This window comes from Protopterus annectens, chromosome 4.part1 (genome assembly GCF_019279795.1).
Source record: "Protopterus annectens isolate FY-2018-M chromosome 4.part1, PAN1.0, whole genome shotgun sequence".
NCBI lineage: Eukaryota > Metazoa > Chordata > Ceratodontiformes > Protopteridae > Protopterus > Protopterus annectens.
In genome coordinates this window covers 592,805,836-592,832,074 of record NC_056734.1, presented here as the reverse complement: position 1 = coordinate 592,832,074, position 26,239 = coordinate 592,805,836, and the positions used below count along the sequence as shown (strand labels likewise).

Here is a 26,239-nt window from a genome sequence, read left to right as displayed (position 1 = left end):
ATGGAGTCAAAATGGTCAGATGAGTGAGATGGAGAGGTTATCCCAGCTTTTTCTTGATGCCTTATATAGGTTCACTGAATATTTATTTATTTTTATCAAGTGTTGTCTTCTTCACTTTGTCATCCAATTAAAGGAATATTATCTCATATGAAACAAATGGCTTTGGGATTTCCCTAGTGTTTTGCAACAATGCAGAAAGGGAACTGATCAGGTTTCCTGAGTTTATATTATTTCCTTTTCTCTATGATTGTGTAAGTTGTACAGACATGGGGGTTAGTACATACAAAAAGCAGAAAAAGACTGACAGTAGAGGAAAGTATGTCTTTTTCATCTGTATACTCTTGCCCTGCTAATTATGCTGCATTCTGTATAACCTGACATTCCTTTCCAGCCTTAGAGCAGCACACACTCCCTTCATTGTCTTATGTTACCATACTATGATCCAAGTCTCTCCTACTTTCAAGGAAAAGAGGTCAAACTTTCCACAATTCTCTTCATATGCAACGCCTTCAGTTTCCCACCCCTTATTTTGTCTTCTCTGTGCCATCTCCAACTGTGTAACCTGTTCCTTGCTTTAAAGCCTCTACAGCTACAGACACTGTTCCAGCTGTGACCTTCCTAGGCTTCCATCCCATGTAGTTAAACCATTGCATATGCTCGTTACCAGCTGGTTTGCTCTTGGTGCTTCCTTCCTGCACTCAGCCTGATGGATTGCGCTTTCTGTAATAACTCTCACAAATCCTTCTTATGTTCCAGGTTTTATAGGCCTACCACCTCAAGCATAATCATTACTCAGGCATGGCAAGCTATACTTGAAATGGATGAAACAGGGATGCCATGACACACTGTACATCTACAGTCACTTAGAGTCCATAAAATTGTTTGCATTCTCCATCAGGTACTATCCCCTCCAGCCTAGGTGCCATCGGAAAAAGGAGTGATTCAGTTTTCCATGTCTTCTTTGTAACACAAGAAGAACAGATTTAATTGGGTAGAGATATGGTCATTCATTGTGGGCACTAATGACACCTTCTTATGATCTAAGATTTTCCCCTCCTTTGCTTCTCCCACATGATAACTTCAAAATGAGATAGACTCAGGGGTTACACTGAAGTCCAGACAGAAAACATGAACAAAGTTGCCTGTGCCCACATCTCTAGTAACTAAGGAAAAGAACTCACTCAGGCTCATAAGATGTTCACTTCCTTTTATGAATCCATGACAGGATTCATTAAGTAGACCTGTATTCTTTATCAGCATCATCAGCCTTGAATTCGGGAGCACCAGGTAGGTTTTCCAGCTGTTGACATAAAGCTCACTGGCTTCTTATTCTGATAGATGAGTCTTGCTCCATCACTGGGCACCACCAAAAAATAATGCAATCCACTGCAAGAAGGCCAAAACAAAATGGAAGAAAGAGTATCAGAAGGCATTAGGTGAGTATTAATGGCCTTATGTACTTATGTTAAAAAGAGAAAAAAGGCAGTCCCTCAAGATAATTCCTTTCCTATGGGACTTGTTACAAAAATCTGTTAGACGTTATGCTACTGTCACATCAGCTTTCTTAGAATCCTGTTCTGGATCTGGATCCACAAGACCAGTGGCCTTGAACTACCTTTGTGCCTCTAACACATTCTTAATTTCATTTTACAATATCTTACAGCTAAATCCTTTCTTTTTCCTTCCATGCTGTAATTTATTCTGCCATCCTTTTCCTTAGTGGGTATCAGCAAAAAGTATTCTTTACAAACTATGGCTTTTTCTCTCACTGATTTGTAATGCTGAACTTTATAAGACAGTTCACTCACTCCCCCAAACCTTTCTTAGACACACAGGTCTTTTACTTGCGTGCTTTCCCCTCACAGCTCAGGATCATTGTGTTTTCGTTGAACTGCTTTCCAGTACTGATCCCCTGCAATTGCAGAGATAACTTACTAACAGAGTTACTTGCGGGTTGTGGAAAAATCCACTTTACAACATATATCTCTCTATCTATGGGTTTCCGAGCATTGAACGATTTGAGGTTAAATTGACCTCTGCATTGCTGAAGCACTTTGGTAGGCAGGGTGTTTGTATTTTTTGTTTGTTGGCAGCACTCTTTGTTGTGTGCTGAAGTCATCGATGGTCAGGATGTGAGTTGGAGTGTCTTGTTTAGTGGTTCTGTTAGGGGAATGGGTTTTTCATAAGGTAAAGTGCAAGGCTGGAGTTAGGGGCTGTGGCAGGGTTAGGGCAAGATTGTATGAGAAATGTGGCATTGGGGTATATACAGAGAATAAGTATGTGTGAGTGTGCGTGTGTGTATGTGTGTGTGTGTGTGTGTGTGTGTGTGTGTGTGTGTGTGTGTGTGTGTGTGTGTGTGTGTGTGTGTGTGTGTGTGTGTGTGTGTGTGTGTGTGTGTGTGTGTGTGTGCTTGTGTGGTGTGTGTGTAAAGAAATATATATATATATATATATATATATATATATATATATATATATGTATACATATATATATATATATATATATATATATATGTATACATATATATATATATATATATATATATATATATATATATATATATATATGGGTTCATGTCAGTACATCGACAAGTCGGAAGATCAACATTCACTCCACCGACACATGAAATAATCGAAACCGCAAACATGGACATTTAACAGGTAAGAGGTTTACATTTCGCTAATCATGCCTACCACACATGCATAACACTGCCACACTTACTAAAACATGGTAGGCATGATTAGCGAAATTAAAACTCTTACCTGTTAAATGTCCGTGTTTGCGGTTTCGATTATTTCATGTGTCGGTGGAGTGAATGTCGATCTTCCGACTTGTCGATGTACTGACATGAACCCATATATATATATATATATATATATATATATATATATATATATATATATATATATATAGAGAGAGAGAGAGAGATACACATGCATACACACACACACACACACACACACACACACACACACACACACACACACACACACATATATATATATATATATATATATATATATATATATATATATATATGTATATTTACAGGTGCTCCCCTACTTATGTACTTATGAATAGGTTACATTCCTGGGGGTTTATTGTAAGTCAAAAATGTTCATAAGTCCAACACACCCATGATGATTACTGGAATGTGCTCAAAACTGTACCAATAAAAACCAAAAAAGCACCAAAATTATACAAATAACCAATAAAGATAAAAATACTGTACTATAATCATAAACAGAAATAATCTCTCTGTACAACAAAGGTGATTAGTGGAGTGTTTAATTAAGCATCACTAACACTTGACAGTAGTACCATATTTTTGACAGTAGTGTATTTTTTACTAACCTTAAACAGTACTTTAATGTATAATAGCATAACACTGTACACAATAGTTAGGTAAATGATGGTGATGAGTGCACAGATGGAACACCATCAGGAAATGGGAATATTCAAAGAACCTCCTGTGGATGTAGATGGCCATGGTTCTTGTTGTTGTTCTTGAGTATTGTGTCCCACCTCAGCTCTCTTCAGATACCTATCAAGAGATGTCTGCACAACTAATTTTTTCTTATCTTCATAAATCTTCCTGTAGCAAGCAATAGCTTTGTGAATAACTGCATACACATTTGTGTAAACCTTTCAGTGTTTGGGTCCTGAGACTCAAAAGAAGCAAGTGTCTTCTCAGTCATGTTGAAATCTTCAGCCAGCTGCCTACAGGTAAATTTCTTGGGTTCCACAGCTTCATGTTCCTTCTCCATGACTTCTTCCTGGGCCCTTTGCAACTGTAGCTCCATCTAATCCTCATTGTTTAGCTCCTTACTGTGATATTCCCACACTTCTCGAATATCATCTTATTTAGTTTCCAATTGCAGTTGCCTGACCAGTTCCACTGTCTTGTTAGCCACCGAAGTCACTGTCTCTATAAATCCATTGAAGCTGTTTGTAAATTGCGGGCAGAGCTTCTTGCAAACACAATTCATGGTGGTAGCCTTTACCTCACAACAGGAAGCAACAATGTTCTTAATTGCCTTGTAAATGTTACATTTCTTCCAGAACACTCTCAGTGTCACTCCACTGTTGCCTTCTGCCTCCTTCACAGCCTGTGTGAAAGTTCTGCGCAGGTAGCAAGTTTTAAATGTTGCTATGGCACCTTGATCCATTGGCTGAATGACAGAGGTGGTATTGGGAGGCTGGTACACCACCTTGATGTTATTGTGAAAAGTGTCTAGGAATGGTGGATGACCTGGGCCACTGTCAAGGATAAGCAGGATATTGAAGGCCAGATTTTTATTGTGGCAGTACTTTTCCATCGCTGGTGAAAAGGAATGGAAAAACAATTGTCAAAAAGAAGTTTTATCATCCATACTTTAGAGTTAGACTTCCACACTACAGGAAGTGAAGCTTTGACAACATCCTTGAGGGCCCTGGGGTTTATGGAATAATAGACTAACATAGGTTTAATTTTGCAGTTACCAGCAGCATTTCCACCTAACAGGAGGGTAAATCTGTCCTTTGATGCTTTAAACTCAGGCACTGACTTCTCTTCTTTCACAATGTATGCATGTTCAAGCATCTTCTTCCAGTACAAACCTGTCTTGTCGACATTGAAAATCTGCTCTGGTAGGTAACCTCCATCATCAATATTTGCTGGCAATACCTTAGGAAACTTCTTTACCACTACTATATCCACAATGGCAGCCTCTCCACCCACCTTTATGTTGTGCAAGTTTGAGTGAGTCTTAAATCCAAGGAAACCAGCCACAGCTAGCTCTAAATGTTACTTTGCCAATGGTCTCACTGTCACCACATTTATTCTTTAAATCTTCAGACACTCATGGCCTTCTGCTGAATTAAGTTAAGACTTACAGGTATGCAGCGCTGATACTGGTCTTCCATCCACATACTCAATAGTTTTTCCATTTCTTCCATAACTACACTTTGTCTCTTATTAATTATCATGGAATGTATTGGTACAGAACCTTTGTCATGCTGCATAATCTGTTCTTTGTGTTTTACAGTTGTTGAAATAGTTGAATGACTTATCCAAAGCGAACTTGCTATGTTTGCAGTTTTCTCACTTAAGTCGCTTCGCTTTATAATATTCACCTTACTTTCCATGGTAATACCGTAGCACTTCTTGCATTCACCACCACTAATACTAGCTTCTCTCTTACGCACAGGAGGCATGTTGGACTTCTACTATAATGTATAAAGCTTGTAAAAATAACCATGGTGCAGCAACATGTTTGGGGCACAGTACTAATGTTCAAGGTAGGAAGTCACATCGCAGATTGAGAAGTCACATTGTAGAGAAAGAAATACAGTATGCTGTGTTTAGCAAACACCAAAACCAAACTAACTTAGAAACTGATAAAGATAGAAACCTTCACAGACCACTTTGAGACAGTATTTTTTAGCGCTTTCTTTCACATTTATTATAGTGAACTTCTTCAGAAAAAGAGGAGACTTCCCAAACTCCTCTTTTTATACATACAATCCAGGAAATGATGTCATTCAATTAAATTTTCAACATTAAAATTGTTAAACCTTAATATACGTTCATCCAATTGTAAATAAATTTATAAAATACCTATATATTAGTCAAAAATCCATAAATAATTATATACTAATGTTGTGTGTGTTACATCAAATAAGCAATATCTTTTGTATCCTTTTCAAAAAATGTGTACCCATGCACACACACACACTCACACACACACACACACACACACACACACACACACACACACACACACACACACACACACACACACACACACACACACACACGCACACACACACACACACACTCCAAAAAAATGTGTGCGCTTGTGTAAACAAGCACACGTACATATGCACACACACACATCCTCCATCATTCAATAATAATGTACGTGAGTGCACAAATATTCAGTAATGTGTACTCTTATAAATATACTAAAAAAATTCTCATTATGTTAACAAATAAACACTATTCATATTGTATAAATCATTGACTGAATTCATATCTTACTGATAAAACCCATGAATTTAGAGCTAAAAAAATGAATGAAATGAAGTGAGGTAAAAGTAAAACACATTGGGGCTTAACCAATATTATTTTGTCCTTAGAACCATGTTCTAACTACTACTACTGTGTACTAAATTTATCTATCAATTAAAAAACATTTTAAATTAATCATCTCATTTAGACCAGGTAATAGGTCTGCCCCAAACAGAAGCTGCCATAACGCTTCTTTCTTTGTTCTAGTCTATTATTTAAATCTCCACTAAACATTCCCTGATCTATCTGTTCTAAAATGAAGAATTCAAACTTTTTAAAATTAACACACTCTAAAGCATGCCTTGCTAAAGCATTACTTTTATCCTTTTTCTTAATAGCTAGGTTATGTTCGTATACTCTCCGTTTCAGGACTCTTTTGGTCTTCCCAATATAATAACTCTCACATGTGGAACAGCTTGCCAAATATACCACAAATTGACTATTACAATTGTAGTATCTTGTCGCCCAAAAAGTTCAACCCAGGTGTCTAATTTTTACAAAAGAAGTATTACTAACGAACCTACATTGCTTGCAGTTATTGCAAGCATAAGTTCCTTTTTTGTTAACAACTATTCTACCTCGGGTCTCTTCTGAATTAAGTGTTCTCTCCAAGATGAATTTGATGTTAGTAACCATCTTATAAGTGAACTTAGGTGATGTACCTAAACATGTAACAAGTTCCTTATTCCCCAAAATGATGTTCCAATTTTTCTCGATAATACTTTTGATTGGCCACATTTCATTTGTTATGGGCAGCGGAAAAGCACTAAGGAAATCATGCCAGACAGTTACAACTTTGTCGTTGACAATAGTAGGTGCCCCAACAATAACATCCTCTGATGACAAAATAGGCTTGGCTACCCCATTTCTGAGTTTTGTTACTTCTTTCTCTAACTTTGTTAACCAACTGGTATCATAACCTCTTTGAAAGAACATATGTCTTAAAGATGCCAATTCTTCAAAGTAAACCTTATCATCTGAGGTGAGTCTACTTAACCTTATCATCTGCCCTTATATGACTCCCTTTTTCATATGTTCTGGGTGGAGACTATCTCTATGTAAGTATTGATTAACAAAGCAGGACTTCCTATAAATTTTACTCTGTATCTTACCATCCACCCCATCTCTGGTAAGAGTAAGATCCAAGAAATGTATTTCTGTACCAAAACCACCTATTTTGAAAAATAAAAATTTAGTGGTCTTGTCTAAATCATCCACCATGCTTACAAACTCACTTCTGTCTCCTTCCCAAATGAAAAACAAATCATCTATGTATCTGCAATAGAATAGAACTTTGTGGAAACTCAAATGTGTTTTCAGAAAATTTTGTTCCCAGTTGGCCATCACAATATTGGCAAATGCCGGTGCAACTCTTGACCCCATAGCCACTCCAGAAACTTGTTTGTACAAGTTCTTGTTAAACTTAAAAATGTTGTTCTCTAATATTATTTGCATGAGGGTACAAACTGTATTAATCCTTTCAGCTTGAAGGTCGGTATTACAAGAGAGATACTCTCTCATGTATTCCAACCCTTCCTCTTGGTTAATAGAAGTATAGAGACTCCTTACATCTAAAGTTGCAAAAACTGCTTCTCCACTTGTTATTTTTATATTGTGTAATATTTCTAACAAGTGCCTGGAGTCTCTTAAATAATATTCCGAACGCTGAGCTATAGGGTTAAGAATGTGATCCAACCATATAGAAATATTTTCTGTTTTCGAATTTTTAGCAGAAACAATAGGTTTAAACGATAGTCCTTCTTCACTATTTTGTACTTTTGGAATCCCAAAGAAACTTGCTGTGTTTGTTTACAGGCTAAAGACTGACTGCTAACGCGACCTCTTGCATGGCAGATGAAGATCATTTGGGTTTGTTTGTAAGTTTGAAAGTTTGTAAGTGGGAGCACCTGTACACATGCATATATGTATATATATATATATATATGTATATATATATATATATATATATATATATATATATATATATATATATATATATATATATATATACACACACACACCTACATGCATAATATCAATACATACACAATATCAAAAGGCCAAAACACTTAAGACCACAATGTCTAAAAATAGCAAATACTGGATCACCTTACTATCTGACATTGGTCCTGCAGGGGGCCTGTTCCAGGAGTTTGATATTGTGGTCTTCAGCATTTTTGGACTTTCAACATTATGGTGTCAAGATTATAGGTTTCTAGACTGTGGGCTTAAAGATTTTGATAGTAAACCATGTGTGGCTCTGTATGTGTGTGTTACATTAATTTGATCAAACTTTCAGAATGCCAAAGTATACACCACTGGCATTAAGATCAAAACTTCATAAACCTGCTGGCTGTGTGAGATCTTGGGATTTGTACAAGTTTCTTTGCAGATATATTATGGATAAAATAAACAATTATATTGTGATAAATGTACAAAGTCAGGAATAAATTTTAAACATTTGGTTTTGCACTTAGTTGGTAGAATAACAAGTTTTGCATTCACTTATATTTTCTGCTGGATATGAAGTGAGATATAATATTTTGTCATTATTTAACCAATTTCATTTGCTAAAAAAAGACACACACTTGATGAGAACAAAATAGGAAGCATGAGGCAAAATGCCGGACTTTCTACAAAATTCTGGGCAGTTGATGGAAGTGGGTTGTGGTATAGCTGCGAGTTGGATTTCGCCTTTTCCCCATATAGTGTGATCTTGGAGTTGATAGAAACAAGTAACTGTAGCTAGGGTCAAAATTCTCCAAAGCTGATTACAACCTCCCGAGGGAAGGTATAAACAGCTTTACAGCCCCCCCCCCTCCAGAGGAACTGACACATATGTACAAACCTACACCAAAGTACTATATGAGTATTTATATAGCTGCACGGAATCAGGAATACCTGACAGGATGAAATCATCCTCCTCAAGGAAGAATAAACCTGCCTGGTGGACATCTGCAATAAATAAACTCTATAATAAAAGGAAAAAAAATGCTGTCCAGGAAAAAGAAAGAGCAGGTGCCAAATTGGAAGCAACTTCTCCTTAGCATGAACAAGCAAATAAGAGCACTAGTGAAATTCTCTAAAGCAAAGTTCGAGTCCAAACCGGCCACATCTACTAAAGACAGTCATAAGGCCTTCTTCACATATGTCCACAATCTCAAAGAAAGCACCCAGATCTGTTCAGAACTGGTGGTCAAGTACACCACACATGCAAATGCCATAGTTATAGCCAACCTGCTGTCAGACAGGTTCAGTGAAAACTTCACCCATCTGTCCCCCCATTAGTAAATCAGGACATCTTCAGCACCTGCCCCCCTCCCCTTATTTCTAGGGAGCAAGTAATCACTTCCCTCTCAAAGGCACAAAATACAGCCACCACGGGACCCGGTAACATCCCAGGCTGCATCCTACATGAACTCAAGCAGGAACTTGCAGCACCATTAGGCACCCTATTCAACCAAATCCTGAGTACTGGCTTAATCCCAGATAAGTGGAGGATAGCCGTTGTCATCCCTTTGCATAAAGGTGGAGTGTCCACCAATCCAGGAAATTATACACCCATCAGCCTAACTAGCCTGATCTGCAAGGCCATGGAGTGGATTATCATGGACCTCATTAACAAGGACATTGGCAACCTCCAAACACTCGATCCCACACAATTTTTTTTCATCAAGGGAAGGTCATGCCTGTTAAAGTTGGTTGACTTCTTTGAGACAGTCACCAAAGTCATGGACAAGGGGAAGACTATGCACACTGCCTACCTTGACCAGGCCAAAGCCTTTGATACTACTCCTCACTCAAGTGTAATAGAGAAACTCTCTCAGCTAGGCATCAATCCATATGTTACCAGATGGATACCAAACTGGCTCACTGATAGAACTCACCTAGTCAAAATAGGGGAAGCCACCTCAAGCAGTAGACCCATAGTGAGCGGTGTACCCCAGGGATCGGTCTTGGGGCCTTTGATGTTTGGGATATACATTTCTGAGGTGCAGACCAAAACCAGTGGGCTATGGCTGACCACGTTTGCAGATGACTGCAAGCTGGGTGCTGTCATCAGTTCCTCTAGTGACATGGACATCTTCCAAGAGGGTCTCACCCAAACAAATGACTGGTGCCAGAAACATGATCTCAAACTGAATGCCAAAAAATGCATCATCACCCCCTTTGAGGACAGTGACATCCCCACAAATTATCACATTAATAATAAGCATGCAATCAGTCGTGAGGGACTTGGGTACCCTGTTTTTTAGTAAACTGACTTTTGACCACCATATTGCCCCTATTGCACAGAAATCTTTCTACATGACCCACCTCATCAGTAAGGCTATCTTATCCAGAGACAAGTTGGTCATAACATCGCTTTCTTTATAAGACTCATTACTGAGTACAGTTCTCCTTTCAGTGTGTACCTCACAAACCACATGCAGCAGCTGGGGAGACCACAGAGGTACCTCCCCAGGAGACTCTAGGGCCTCAAACATCTACCCTACACATAGATAGGCTAAAGGCCCTGTCCCTCTACTCAGCCTCTTACAGACTCCTCAGACGTGATATCTGTCTGGCATGCAAAGCAATCTCAGACCCTGCCTTGATGGGACTGCTACATATCGACAAGTCAAGCTCCACTCAAGTAACCTGCACGCGCGACCTCAACGTGGTCTGTGACATCAATAGGACTTCTTGGCGGGACAAATTTGTGTCCAGAGACTCCACCTTTTGTGGAATAAACTTCCTCTCCATGTCAAGCAAAGTACCTCATTAACCCTTTTTAAGCGCAACCTGGATAACTGAATGGGGGAACAGAAAATTCGCCCCTGGGATTCCACTTGTGTCCCTGCTGGACAATGGCATCAGGTGCTGACCTGTTGGAACATGGGCTAAATTCTTGGCTAGGCTTGTAAGGACTATGGGAAACAGCTTAGTAACGTCCTATGATCTTATGATTAAGACAAGTATGGCCAGACATTTAAAAGTACTAACAGATATCCCTTAGAAGCAGCAGGATATAGAGTAGTCAAGTCTACTGTTGTACTAAGGACTGCATTCGTAAGAAGCAGTACTTACTTAATATAGACAGATATCTTCATGCAGGAGGAAAAGAGTTAACAAGATTCAAACTCCTTAAACATTGTTTTTATCCATAACTTGAAGAAACACTGTGCTTCTCATAATATTAATTCTGTGTAGACTCAACCCTCCAGATGTGACAATTATGCTATTACTCATCCCATTGTTGTTTAAGAATGACTCGATCTGCACAATGACAAAATCTGGTAAACATCATGGAGATTTCTACACAATGCCGTGCTCACCGCTGAGCACCTACAGGCAGCTGCAGCCAATTATTTTATGTTTGAGAGAGTTGTCATCCCATATTTAACCATCTTCAGGTGGAGTCACTATAGAGCAAGTATTGTCAGAAACACATATAGAGATGAAAGACTGCCATGTCTTATGCCTTAAAGTGCTATTGAAACCATAACAATACAGTACATATATTGATGAATTTGCCATCCATTGTGCAAATGAGATACCTGTCAATGCCCATATTTTCTTAGAAGTTGAGACATGCAAGAACTGTTATGGACAGCAATTGCCTACCATATCCCTGAAATTTTTCAAGTTGAGGCATTGTAGCTGAAGAAAGAGAGGGTAGTACTCCTTTCAGAGTTCAGAGATGATATGTGGAGGAGCTCAATATTTTTCTGAACATCCTCTATAAAGAGCGAAATTAGAGGTTCCTGTAAGGGGGCTACACTGGTCCATAGCATAAGGCTAAAACCTGGAATAATTTGGACAAGGCTGTTAGCTATGCTATTGGTATCCCACATAGTATGGGGGAACAATGACATCACTTTTACAGTGACATGAGGCATCTCGATCCTGACCTCCTTCATCAAAAGGCGGAAGAAGTTAAGGCACAGTCACCCTCTCTGTACTGTAAATATAACTTAGTTAACCTACCCAAATAACCTGCTAGTGCATATCATCTACAAATTTTACATTATGCCCTTTTTTAGAATTCTATCTCTTTTAGAGATTGAAAGAAACAGGCAGATGAACAGGAGCAGAGTGGATAACCTAACAGAATGCTGGTGTGAGTGTACATGCTGTCATAAGCTTGTCTGGCTTTTGGTAGTGACTGTAGTAGGCATTAAAATACTTATACTTTATAGCTTTCATGCAACCCTCGTGTGTCTGACACAGTATGACTGTACAGTGCTAGAAGTGTGTTTCTGTATGCCTCCTCCTGAATAGGTCGACAAGTGACTCTTCATATTAGTCTCTTTGTTCTCAGATTGTAAGGATACCTGTGGGTTCAGTTCCCCCTGTCCACATTTGCTGTCAAGAACACCATTTCATGCATATTTTTATGTCCAGTAGTATCAATGCAACATTCTAGGGCCCATACATGGAAGATCATTAATATTAGTTCGCTGGATATTTCACAACTTACAATAGGATTTGCATTCCTTTGCCTATCATCTTTGAATGAAATATGCATGCCTGAGTAGTATGTTTACTTTGTATTTGTACTGTAGTCTGATGCATCAAAATGCAGCACTTTCCACAGACAGGCACTGGTCTAGCTAAATATCTCCTGCCAATAATGGCAGGCAGCACCACCGTTACCACCAGTTTGTTCGGAAACACCCAGCATCTGTGTCCCAGACTGCTAAAGTTGTCTCCACAGCTCCTGCCCTACCTGCTGCACTTGTGCAGGTCACCCTACAATGGAGGAATGTGCAGTGGAACCTGTTGACAGCAGTGAGAATGGAGGTAACATCTTTGTCCACCATCAGCAGCGAGCAGAGGTTGTGAGGCGCTATAACTGATATGATGTTGGATGCCTAAATTGCCCACAAGGAGTCCATGCTCCAGTGCTATTTGAATCTTGCCCTGCCCAGCACTGGCTCCAACTTTTGAGCCAGGACCCAGTGGTAATAGTACCCATGGTGATGAGTAATCTCCAACAGGATCTCAAGTTGTCAGAGATTGCATCTACAAACACCCAGTGCTATCCCCCAGCCTGGTGTACCCCAGTCTTTTGTATCTGTGCTCACCCTTTTTGGTTTTTCAATTTCCCCCTGTTTGACTGATGTTTCCATTATACTTGTGTCCCTCCATGTGTTAACCCATGCCCTGTCAATCATGTCTCTCTTTCCCTGTGACCTAATCTACACCATTAACTTTCTTTTCTTCCTTGCACAGCTTTCCCTTCTCCTGTAGTAAAGTAGGTAAGTAAATGGCTCCTGCCGCTCATCCATCCGGGACATTCCTTGTTTGCTCACGGATTGTTCTATTACCTGCTTGCTCTTTTCATTTCCTTCCTATACTCCTATGCCAAACTTTAGTCTGGTCAAAAAAGAAATAAACACACCACAGGCCAAAAAAAGGCTTCAAAGCTTATCTTTATGTGCTCAAACAGTGAGTGGTGGATCATGAACAGTGCCATTGATGCCTATTTACAACTTACAAGACATGGCATGTATCATTCTGTAGCAACAATGACATCTTGCCAAAATCAAGTCCTACAATGCTGCCTTCAGCTGCTATCGGTTGTACAAATGAGCTGAGCACCATTGCTCTGAAGTTGTCAAACAGGAAATGGGTAAAGCTTATGCTTTTATTCTGCTTGCTTCTGTGACTCATCTTGTTCAAAAAGAGATTTTCAGTCTGTCAGTGCATAGAGTGGAGAATTCAAATCCTTTCTGGGTTATATTTTTGAATTTTCTACTTCCATTCTGTGAATGCATAAAAAATATCTACTATATGACAGCTTCCATGTTTCAGCTTATTCATGAAGTGATTTGTAGAGCTCAAATGAAGAGGGTTGAGTATTCAAGTACCCCCCAGAATTTTTGACTGCTTTTGTGACTTCTCTGGTTGTAGTCTAAAAAAGAGATCATGCCACAATACAAAGTAAACCTACAGGCAGCAGCAATGAAAATAATAAAATTTATTTAATAGTATAAGTCCGCGTCATAGAGCGCTTGTTCAGATCATCAGAGAACTTTGAATAAATAAAAAAAATCAAATCACTTAAATATATGTATATACACCATAAAAATTCATGTATATGTCTTTTATTTTTATTTCATTATATTATTTTGATTTTTTTGATTTTGATTAAAAACAAAATCTTATGACTTTCATAGCTGATAATAATTTTCTATTTCTCGAGATTTTAAAATGTCTTACGACCTGACTATCTCTTTTTTTACTGGATTCTTTTTGTTTGTGTTCTTGCTTTTGTGTGTGCTTGTTCTTCCTTGTCTGGTTGTAGTCTGCTGACATATAATATTCCCTGATATTTATTTTCTTGTCACCCTAAGTATGACTCTGATCTGATATGGCTCACCTTGTAAATGCAGTTTGTGGTAAAATATCACTGCAGAGATTAATGGGCTCAAATCATTTGAAGCTTGACTTTTGTTTTCTGCTTTCAGTTTGCAAAAGTGTACCATTCCCTAATATGTGTTTCCCTGACACCTTCAGTATGGTTCGTGTTATATTTCATCTTGTAAACGCAGTACTTGATGGAATATCATAGTAGAAAGTAATAGATTCACATCCCCCTTATGGTCAAATTATTTTTTAATAACATTTACATTATAGTACAGGTACACTTACAGCACTTTGATTATTTTAGAACTGGTGTGGGTTAATATATCTTGTTACTGTACTGTATCCTACCTGTCCTGTCTGAGTTTTACATTTCTTTTTTTTTAATTTCAAGCATTGTAGACAGATATCTGAGCGTATGCATCACACCCCCTTCTACATTGTGTTCTGCATTCCTGATTTGCTTAGCAGCTCCCCCTGCAGTCATCTGTCAGTTTCTTTTACTTTCATTGCCCTACTCCTACCACCTGTACACTCCATCCTTAGCCATGCCCACCTTACATTCTTCTATAAGGCATTTCTCTGTATATCTTTTGCCTTAAGATATAATAGAACAGGACGTTAGCATTACCTACTGTGAGCATGGTTTCAAATTGAGTAAACTAGGAACTATTGCATGGTCAATGTTTGCAGCTGTGGCCATGGCTTGGTCTAACATTATCTTCCCATATACCACTGTTGTGGCTATGGTGAAGGTCACTAGCCTGGCTGCTAGCATTGCTAATAAACTCAGGGCTCATTGCTCATGTAATGTAAATAGTGTTGGTTTTGTCGCAATCATGGGTCCAGTGTTTCTGAATCCTAAGATTGTGTTTTTTTTTGGGGGGGGGGGGGTAGTGAAAGAAACTGTATTGTTGAATAGAGTAATGTAGTTTTTGTAATTTTGTTTCTTTTTGTAGTCAGTAAAGTCATATTCAGTGACATCACACAGATATTACAAAGTACACTGCCTTTTCCAAAGAGATGGCCCTTTGGTAAATACCATAAAAACAAACATGTACGCAGGAGCATACACATTCAACATCTGTTTGGTCTCTGTATATAACACACCATACTGACTGGTAACTTTACTATGCCTATCTGTTTAAAAAGTGGAAAAATTTAAAAGTAAAAAATGTACACGTTGGCATATTTATCAGCATGCATAAAGAGGAACTCCACAAACTGCTGCTAATGATACCTGCTATGACACCTCATTTCTTACATTTCAGTTTATGATGTTGCAATCATTGCACATCCCATCCTTTCTTCATCTCCTCATTCTGTTTGGATAATATAATTCTGTGTCCATATCAGTTTTACTATAGTTCCCCTTTAATGCTTCCACCTTGACCAACTATGCTTAACGTTGCGTTCGTACAGTCCTACTTCATTACTGTAAATACCATATATAAGATAGCATTTACTGCTGCTGTTTCAAGTGAGAAACTGCAGATACATTGTTATTTTGTTACTTTTCTGTATCTTTTCAGTCATCTGTCTGAATTTAAATTGTGTTTAATTTACTATTATAATTTATTGTCTTTGTCTTGTTCTATACCTTAAGCTTATTCTGTAAAAGGTCCATTGGGAACAGTATCCAACTTCAATATATAGATTCAAAAAAGAAAGGAAGAGCAGTGACCTCGTTCAGTATTTTCCCTGAATATTATACCAACCTACCTACGGTAAAGTAAATATGTTATAATGAATGTAGAAAGTGGGAGCACTGTTGAAGAAAATACCCTGAACAGTGGAGGCTCATTAACTTAATCATGAGCAACTGCTAAATGTACAACCATAACACATGCTATTATCTCCTGTTGCTCTATGTTTTCCAAAGCCAGGAATGCAGTAAAGTCTGAAACTTTTAAAGGAATGCTGCATGAGAAAGTGATTGCCTGGTATATAAACCTGCATAATTTGTGTGTTCTTGCAAAATATGATATTGGCAACTCTTATGACTGGAAATATCTGCTTTATTACACAAGTTCAAACAGATCTTTTGTCACACAGTACTTTACTAATGTATTTTAACATCTATTTATGATGGTTTACAGTGTTTGTCCTCTGATATTTTCTACTAAAACTATGACAGTGTTTTATGAGGTGTCAGTGTCACCCTTTTGTAATGGAAACATCTGAAGTACTGCACCTGTTAATTAATGGAGGTGTATAAATGACTGCAACAAAAATTAGAAACAGACGGCTTCAATCTAAAAGTTGGACAATAAAAGAAAAAAAATAAAGAACCACAGTTTGTATTTATCAGTTACTTCCAAACAATTCCAGATGTCAAGTCTTACAAAGAAATAGTCTGCAAAAATGAGACAATGAAGCTGCTGTACGAGTTAGACACAGCTGTATCTTGTTTTCCTTGTTTATGCAGTGGCAATAAGTAAAACCTAATGTTTAAAGTAAGAATCTTACAAAGCATGGAGACTTACTATTCCCAATGCATGTTTACTTTGACAAGATAATAATCCCACAAGAATCCAACATAAGTGGAAAAACAGCAACAAATGCAAGAAACTATGTCTGTTAATATACGATGATAGGATGCAGTTAGCATAGTTTGTTACTGGGATTAAACAATTGAACTTGCCTTTATCATGTTGTATCCAGTGTCACAGGTGATGAGAACTTGGTCTTTGAAAGAATACTGTTTCAGAGAAGGTTCAATTTTCCCATTTACTGGTGGCTGAGGGACTGGACATGGTGTACCTTTTTTGCAGGAGAAAAAGAAAAAGGTTTGTTTTTGTTATGTTAAATTTGATTTTGTAAGACATCTTGCAGCTGTGTGAAATCTGCTTTGTTCCTGTTCCAGCAATAGGCTTGGTCTGCTTCATATGGTTGTTTTTAATATAATCCGTTATAAGGAACCTACATCTGGGACTTCATCATTTCTTGTAACTCTTTCTTAACAATATAAGGCCAAATAAACACAAACTGCTATTTTCAGAAGTAAAATGGAAAAAGTATACTGTAATTTAGACAATTTAGAAGAGTCAGCAACTCCCCACTGGATACTTGACTTTCCAAAGGGTTACTGTTTTGAGAGACTGGTAAAAACATAAGTATCTGTTCATGGCACAAAATCCATGTGTTGTGACTAAAGCTAAAAAGCTTTTGAAAAGGCAGAACAAGAATGGAAATGAGCAAGCAGAAGAAGCTGAATTCTTCTGCTTGTATTTTTTCACTAAGGGTCTGTTGTTTATTTTTTAAAGCTATGGTTAGCAAGTGAAAAAAGACAGAATGCAACTAACTGCAACATCAGCAGCATTTACAAGGAACTATAGGTGTGTGCATGCGTATCTGTGTGCCCATTGGCTGTGTTTATATATATGTTGAGTTATTGTACATGTCTGTAAAAGAGATCATTACAGATTATAGTGTTTGAAATCATTGAACTGAAATACATTACTGTGGCTATATTTTACATATTAATTCACTTGTTTAATCACACTCACACATCTGTGCTATACAGTTAATAAAGAGCAGCTACATCTGTGGGCAAGTATATCTTTGCAGGGATTTTATAATGGTTTGCACTGTATGAATATGACAGCAATGAACTAAATAGTTTTCTGTACCTATGATTTTTTGTGTATTTATTCATTCATTTGATCAAAATCAGACATCAGTGGTATACATTGTCAATAAAGTCATTGTACTTGTGTGTGTGTGTGTGTGTGTGTGTGTGTGTGTGTGTGTGTGTGTGTGTGTGTGTGTGTGTGTGTGTGTGTGTATAGACATTAAGTGCTTATATATCTTACATTCTGAATGCAAAATACTTTCAACAGCAACTACATAGCATGTTATCCTGCATTATTTCATAAGGACAGTAATGCCCTCGGGGATGGGTGTTGCGAGTGAAATTACAGACTTGCCAGTGATGAGAAGGTGTTTTGCTTGTGGCATTTGGTTTCACAACATCCCTAGGCAGTTCATGAATTCCTTGTAAGACCCACCCTGTCAGGAATTATTGGCTGCATAATAACTTTATCTTATGAAATTTGAAGCTGGACGCATCCTGAATAAAACTTGGATTAATGGGATCTACCTTATTTCCTGCTGCATGGCTAATTTGTTTAAGAAAATATGGCTGCATTTTCCTATTAGCATCTGTTCCAATAACAGTCTGGCATGCAATAGCAGCATGTGGATCCTGGTGTTAACTGTATAATTATAGCAGCTTTGTGTTTCACAACAGTAGTATATGGCTATTCACAAGTTTAAATTCATATCTTTTTAGCAGAGCACAGTACTGACATTCCTGTTTAAAACAAATCATTTTACTGCATTTCTGCAAAATTTGGAAATTGTTTTAAAAACTGTTATTACACTACATTCATATTCCATGTAAATACATTGCAAGTTTAAAGTAATATTTAACATTCTAAATACTGAACGCACGCTGTAATGTTACCATTATTTTCTGACAGTGTTTTTTAACTGATTATTTTCATGGTAAGTAGGCATTTATTTAATTGTGTTGACTGGCTGAATCCCACTGAGCTATTAAACCTTCTTTCCAAACAAATAAACGATCCACTACAGATTGTCAGAATCGGATTTACATAAAAATAAACTCACAGAATAATTTTTGCCATTCTCTCCCACCAATAAAAAACTCTCTTAGAATGAGAAGGGTAACAATAGTGGCTCTATCTTTGTATCTCCTACACAGGAGAGAACACTGCACCTCTCTGGATAAATATATCTCACTTTACAGTCAAATTCCTTACTGTATGTTACATTTAGTTGGGGGATGCTTTCCCAGAGGGGATAATGCTTCTCTCCATATCTGTCATTTGTTATTCAAGACACTGATCAAAATTCTTCTAATGGTTTATATATCTTGCTGTAGAAAAAAATATCAGTGCAGTAATAGCCTATGCAAATTCTACAATTAAGTGTATATGTGACAATGGCTGGGATTCAGAAAAGTTTGCCACATTAAATCGGCAACTGTGCATGATGAGCAGCCACTCACAGGGTGTGGGCAATTCAGATACACAATGAGTGAGAGCGGGGAATGCCAATTAACATAGTTTCTGGCAATGCATGCTGATGGAGACATAATGAGATGGTAATGAGTGATAGTATTAAAAAGAAGGACCTGCATATTCAGAAATGTACAAAATCCATGACTTCAAGTGTCACTGCCAGAGAATTTAACCACCATAAAATCATGGCATTACAACAGAGAACAGTAGAACAATATTATGGCTTGCTAAACGTGCACATGCAACAGACTTTATTTGCTTCCTGTAGTCACAATGTTATGTGTTATCACCAGGAGGCAAAGGGTAATCAGACTGCACTTAATATTTCATGGCCTTCATTTCACTGACATTATAGACAGCTGCAGTATGGACAGTGCTACCATGAAGGAGCTGGTTGATACGCGTTGCCCAAATCTGTAAGAATGTGGGAGTTGTGGGATGCCTACCCAGTGGGTACTAAGGTGTGTATGGCTTGGAGAATATTAGCAACCAACAGGGGACAAAGTGGAGATATCTCAGGGATCTGCCTTAAGGATACATCACCAGTTCATCAATGCCATGCTACAGTACATGGAGGGAGCACATGTGGCTTCCTTATACCACAGTGGAGAGTGACAGCATCATGTTGGACTTTTATGATATAGCCCATTTCCCTGAGGTGCTTAGTTTCATAGACTGCATGTATACTGATAAACCTGGTGAGCTGGGAAGAAGGTACATGAACTGCAAAGTTTATTGTTCTGCCAACTGCCAGGTGAGCTGTAATGCACAGAGTACAGTCTACATTTCTAAGGTGTATCATAGTGGTGATGCCAGATATGCCCAGGAGCCATAGCTGAATATAGAAATCAGGAGTCCCAGTCTGAGCCAAGCAATGGATACAGTTTTGCATTGTCACAAGCACAGTTCACCAGACACTGTCTAGATGTCTCTGGTCATCCCTTGCATCAAGAACCTGGAAAATATACAAAGATATTCTTAGCACATGCAATGTTTCACAACATAATATTGAGGAAGCAATTACAGCAGGGAAGGCATATGGAGGAGTAACATCATCCATCAGACCAGGCAGTATCGGGTAAACTAGATGAGGAATCAGTGGGTGACTAAACAGCAAGACATGACCATGTCAGACAAAGATGGACACAGTATGTTATGACAATTAAAAACAGGTATCCATTGTCTCATGGCATTGGGTCAGTTTAAAGCATATACGATATGGTTAAACTGATACATGCAGACCTACACATGGAGTATACTTACTCATGCATAGACTGGTCACTTTGTGCATCACACTTAGAGAACCAAAGTAACAAAGGTATAAATGGAAGGGTACAGTTATTACTTGTACAGGGAGGGGGTGGGAAACAAGTGTGCAGTGTCTTCCACATGGAAATGTGAGCAAGGTGTTCTAACTGAAAGGAAATTTCTGCAATGTTGCAACGTGTGCATGATGTGGGTTGGGTGCTAATGTAAAATACTCTGAAAGGGCCACTGTCACCGAGTGTGTTTGTATGTGTCTGGAACCAGACACTGCAGTGAACTGTATGAATATGTCTGTTAGGACACAGCCTCAACACTCTGAGCAGCATTGTAGTATAATCTTATGGACAGATCAAGGGTACTAACAGAAGAAATGTTGGCATCCTCTGCACACCCCCATCCATGGGAGCTGCCTGCCCTCAGAGTGTCACAGGCAGTAAGAAGCCTTTGCCTAGAAGTAGGTGTACTATGTGCCCATGAGTGATGCGCTATACCAGATGTGCCTTTGACACAAGCGCCGTGCCCTCATGGATGTCCTCATTTACATGACTGACCTCCATATTTCACACTGCAGTGGAACTAGTGGTATTGTGTGTGCTTTAGCTAGGCTTCCTATGCTCATGATTGCCATCAACATTGGATCCAGACATGGAGTGGCTATGGGATGTGAACCTGGCACATATCCTGTGAACAATGAAGGGCCTTAGTAGAAAGCTGCTGCACATGTATTCCCTGAGATAATAGAAATACATTGTGAAACATGCACCATCTCTGCAAATACTGAGGTATTGCTTGTCTGTGCCTTTATGGGAGCTCTGCATATTCATTATGTTGCAGACAACTAAACAGCTAGTTATGGTGGGTGTCAGTACCCATGTTGACTATGGCCACCAGTATACCAAGCACCCATTTCTTCCCTATGCCCAGTGGAGTTTATGGTGGACACTGAGGTCTGTGTCACAGAGGAAGACATACCTTTCCTCCTAGATCTTTCAGTGACATCCAGCCCCTCACTGGTAATCTTGAGTGTCTTGATTGGGTTCCACAGGTGCAGAGGCCATGAATACAGACTGGATAGGAGATCTGTTTTCCACATTCCTATATGCAATGTACAGTATGCTCTCTGACCATTCCAGCTGGTCACATCCATCATTATCAAAGTCTAACTCCCCAACAGCATCATGTAATGTCATATTCACTGTGGTGGAGCCTGATATTACATCACCTTTGAAGTCAACAAATTAAAATACCCACAATAAGCAGAATGCATCCCAGTACAGAAATAATAATTGCAGGAAATAGTAGCAGAGCTTTCAAAGATAGACCTTGCCTTGTGCATGCACTGCAGTGGCTTGTAATCCTGATGTTCTAACACAACAGAGAAATGTATATTTAGTCATATGAACTTAAGTACACCATTCTGCCATATGCACTTGCCTGAGAAGTATTATCACACATCTGGGGTACCATCATTAGAGATTCTTGAAGAATAATGCAGTTTTGCATCAAGATCCAGCAAACTATCATCTGAAAATGATGGGTTTGTTTTCCCACACCGAGAGGCAAGGAAATGCTCTTCTTCAGTTAGTGGTGCTTTGACAGGCCACCCTCATCACGTTGCCCTACATTTCTATACAAGGAGGGCAGCATGGTTCTGTGCATATCTGATTATGTTAGATACCCAGCAGAAGACTTGTTCATAGCTCTTACCTTGGCTACTGATAACATTTATATCACTGACAACATCCTTCCATGCTCAGTCAGTGTAAGGCCAGTCAGATACATCCTGGCTGAACATCTATCAACCATAGAGATGGACAGCCTGCAGCAAGATCTCATTCTCCATGTGGAAGAACTTGCATATCTCTGCATTTCCCTTTAGGCATTATGATGTGTAGAGAAATAACACATGCTTCATTACAGGGATAGGATAGGGATAACATTGAGATGTCACACTCTCTGCACATGAGTACATGTGTTGTGCTGAACCTGAACAGAAGTTTGTAAGGGTGGCCTAATGGTTAAGGTGTTTGCCTTAAAAACACAAGGTGCAGGGTTTGAGTCTCCCAAGGGACAATTGGCTAGGCTTAAAATGGCTCGCAAGGGCAGTTAACTTAATACTAATCTATGAACCTATGTAATTATATATTATGATTATACATGCTAGCCTAACATCAATGCTGGCATGAATATTGCCATTGCCTCCGCTCAACAGATCCCCCCAAAACAAAAGCAAGAAATGAACATACCTGTCACACTTTATCCAGCATATAAGCTGTGCTTCAGTAGCATATCATACCTCACAAGGGTTTATGCCAAATAACCCTACAAGCATTTACAGGTGACTGCAAATATTCACCTTCATTCTCCAAAAAAGCCAACATTTCAATGCAGTACTGGTGCTGTGCAAATGTTCCTCCATGACTCCTTAAAAAGTTATATTGAACAACCACAAGATAAACCAGCAAAGGTAACATTTCAGTCTTAGCATACAAAACCATTAATGTTGTTTTCCACATCCCAAAACCCTTTACACAGGTGTGGCAGACTGTTGTAATGGTGATCTGCATTTTCCAGCCACATGAAGCTGATGCATTTATATCCAGTAGATTTGTAGTGGTTATCATGGTGATTATGTAAATAATTCATGAATCTTTATGAATCACTCTTTCCACACATAGCAGCTATCATCATAGTTCCATTAAGAGGCTCAAAGAGCGCTGCAAATTTGAGCAAGTACCTACAGATAGCAAGTATCTACAGATATGTGCAAACAGGTCAATGACATTGATGATATATTGTTTATTTCTTCTGCAGTCAATGGAGGAACTAAGTAGTAGTAAGGTACTTGAAATAAAAATTTCACACAGAGAAATCATATATGCTGTGCCATTTATAATAACTTTATGTCAGCTAGAAACATTTTATACTGGCACTATATCACACACCCCACCAGAGTTATGCAACTGTGATGCCCTACATTGCAGGGCAATCAGAAGATCAACAAATGAGTTCCACTAAATATTCCCATGGCACTGTTTAGGCAAGAGTCAAAGGACAAACCAACCACCGTAACCAGCACAGGTAACCAAAAACTAAGGGTAATGCTACTCAACGCCAGAAGTCTCAACCTCAAAATGCACACACTTGAGGCTCTCCTCAGCATGGAGAAAAATCGATGTTTGTGCAGTGACGGAAACCTGGTTCAAGGCTCAAGAGAGCACCCCAGCACTGCCAGGTTATAATTCATATCATGCCTTCCGGCCTCAGTTACCGGATCGCAGTACAAAGGGCGGAGGTGTATCCATATTCATCAAGGATACCCATATCTCCAGGTTAGTAGCACAGCATGATGCCCTAGAGATCATCCATGTGCAGCTATCAGCAGGCAAAACCACATTTCAAGTCATAGCCGGTTATAGATTGCCCACCATGTCCCAAGATGCTCACTCTGCATTCCTTGAGACATTGGAAAATATAAAGGTCCTACCCAACACCATAATCTTGGGTGATTTCAACTACCCTGGTATAGACTGGGCGAACTACCAATGTTCCAACTCCTATGCTCAGTGATTCATAGAATTTATAAATTGAAATGCCCTTGAACAACTAGTATGTTCCCCCACTAGAGGGACAACATATTGGATTTAATCATCACAAATATGGGCGCCCTTTGTACCACACCCATTATCACCCCCTCCTTGGTCAGATCTAACCACAAACTGATAACCCTGGACATCCTCACTCCTATATCTCCCCCAATCAAAGAAACCATAGTCAAAAACCTTTCCAAAGCAAACTTCAAACTACTTGCATCCGAAGTGGAAAGCTTCACTATTCCCTTGCAGAAGGATAATGATATCCAGGATGCGGAATCTTACACCAAGGCACTCTATATGCATCTTCAGGATTGCATGGACCGTACTATCCCAAATAAAACCAAGACTCCTTCCTCAAGCAAGAAGAAACCAGTCTGGTGGACCCTGGCCATAAGCAAACTGTACAATAAAAGGAGGAGACTTATACAAAAAATTGCCAAATCTCAAGTAGAAAAATCATCCCTGATCAGCATTAGTAAGAAAGTGAGGGCCTTCATCAAGTCAACTAAAGCTAATTTTGAAAAGAAAGTTGCCAAGGATGCCAAGGATAACTATAAGGCCTTCTATGGCTACGTCAAAAACCTAAATGGCAATGCTCAGGTCTATTCTGAGCTAGTACAAAATGGAACAAAATACACTGACCCTTCTGACATTGCCAACATCTTGGCTGACAGGTTCAGTGCAAATTTCTTCCCCTCTCACCACCTACAGGGCCTATTACCATTCTAGGGGATTGTGTAAGTCCAATTATTACTGATACATTGGTTAACAAGGCTCTATCTAAAGCTAAAAACACTGCCTCCATGGGACCAGATGGTGTCCCAGGCTGTGTCATCTGGAGCCAAAAGGAATTAACCCTGCATCTTAATACCCTGTTCAGTCTCAGCCTCTCCACAGGATATGTGCCCATAGAATGGTGCACGGCAATGGTGGTCCCACTACACAAGGGTGGGGCCACAACTGACCCTGGGAACTACCGACCAATAAGCCTGACCAGTCTGATCTGTAAGGCTATGGAGCGAATCATTATGGAACTCATAAATGGAGAGATTGGGAACCTCCAGTCGCTGGACCCCACACAGTTCGGCTTCATCAAGGGCAGATCATGCCTCCTGAACCTGATGGATTTCTTTGAGACAGTTACTCAGGGTATAGATAAGGGAAAGGAGGTACACACGGCTTACCTTGACCTTGCTAAAGCATTTGACACCATTCCCCATTCAGGTATTATTGATAAGCTCACCAGCCTGGGCATAAACCCTTACGTCACAAGATGGATCACAAACTGGCTCTCAGACAGATCCCATAAAGTAAGAGTAGTGGGATCTATGTCCGAATCCAGACCAGTAATGAGTGGTGTGCCTCAGGGCTCTGTCCTGGGGCCCCTCCTGTTTGGCATATGCTTCTCAGAAGTACAGGCAAGCACGGAAGGGCTGTGGCTGACTAGGTTTGCGGACGACTGCAAACTGGGTGCTATAATAGAGTCTCCGGCCGACATGGAGATCCTCCAGAAGGGCCTAAATGAGACTGATGCATGGTGTTAAATCCATGGTTTCAAGCTAAGTGCAAAAAAATGCGTAGTAATCCCCTTTGGAAAAAACAGAGTAACTGCAAACTACAACATAGAACAATCCCCTGAAATCTGAAGAAGAAATAAGGGATCTAGGGACCCAAGTAGATAGTCAGCTTTCCTTTGATAACCATGTTGCCAAAGTGGTTAGAAAATCCTTCTATGTGACCCATCTGATCACGAAAGGGTTTGCATCAAGATCTAAGGATGTAATGGTGCCCCTCTACTCTTCCCTCATCAGACCCATTATTGAGTACAATGCACCAATTGGAATGTACCTGGCTAGACATCTCCAGCAGCTGGAGATACCACAAAGGTACCTAACCAAGAGGATTACTGGCCTCAAACAGTTGCC

General features: G+C 39.2%; 1 protein-coding gene across 5 annotated transcripts in view; it reads right to left on the bottom strand.

The window, feature by feature from the left end:
• The window catches only part of MASP1 (MBL associated serine protease 1), a 1,330,562-nt gene that overhangs the window by 758,951 nt on the left and 545,372 nt on the right, over positions 1-26,239 (bottom strand). For all 5 annotated transcript variants that reach the window (XM_044070394.1, XM_044070395.1, XM_044070398.1 and 2 more), the window contains exon 7: positions 17,049-17,167. In XM_044070394.1, the coding sequence (XP_043926329.1) occupies positions 17,049-17,167 (119 nt within the window). The remainder of the gene's footprint in view (positions 1-17,048; positions 17,168-26,239) is intronic.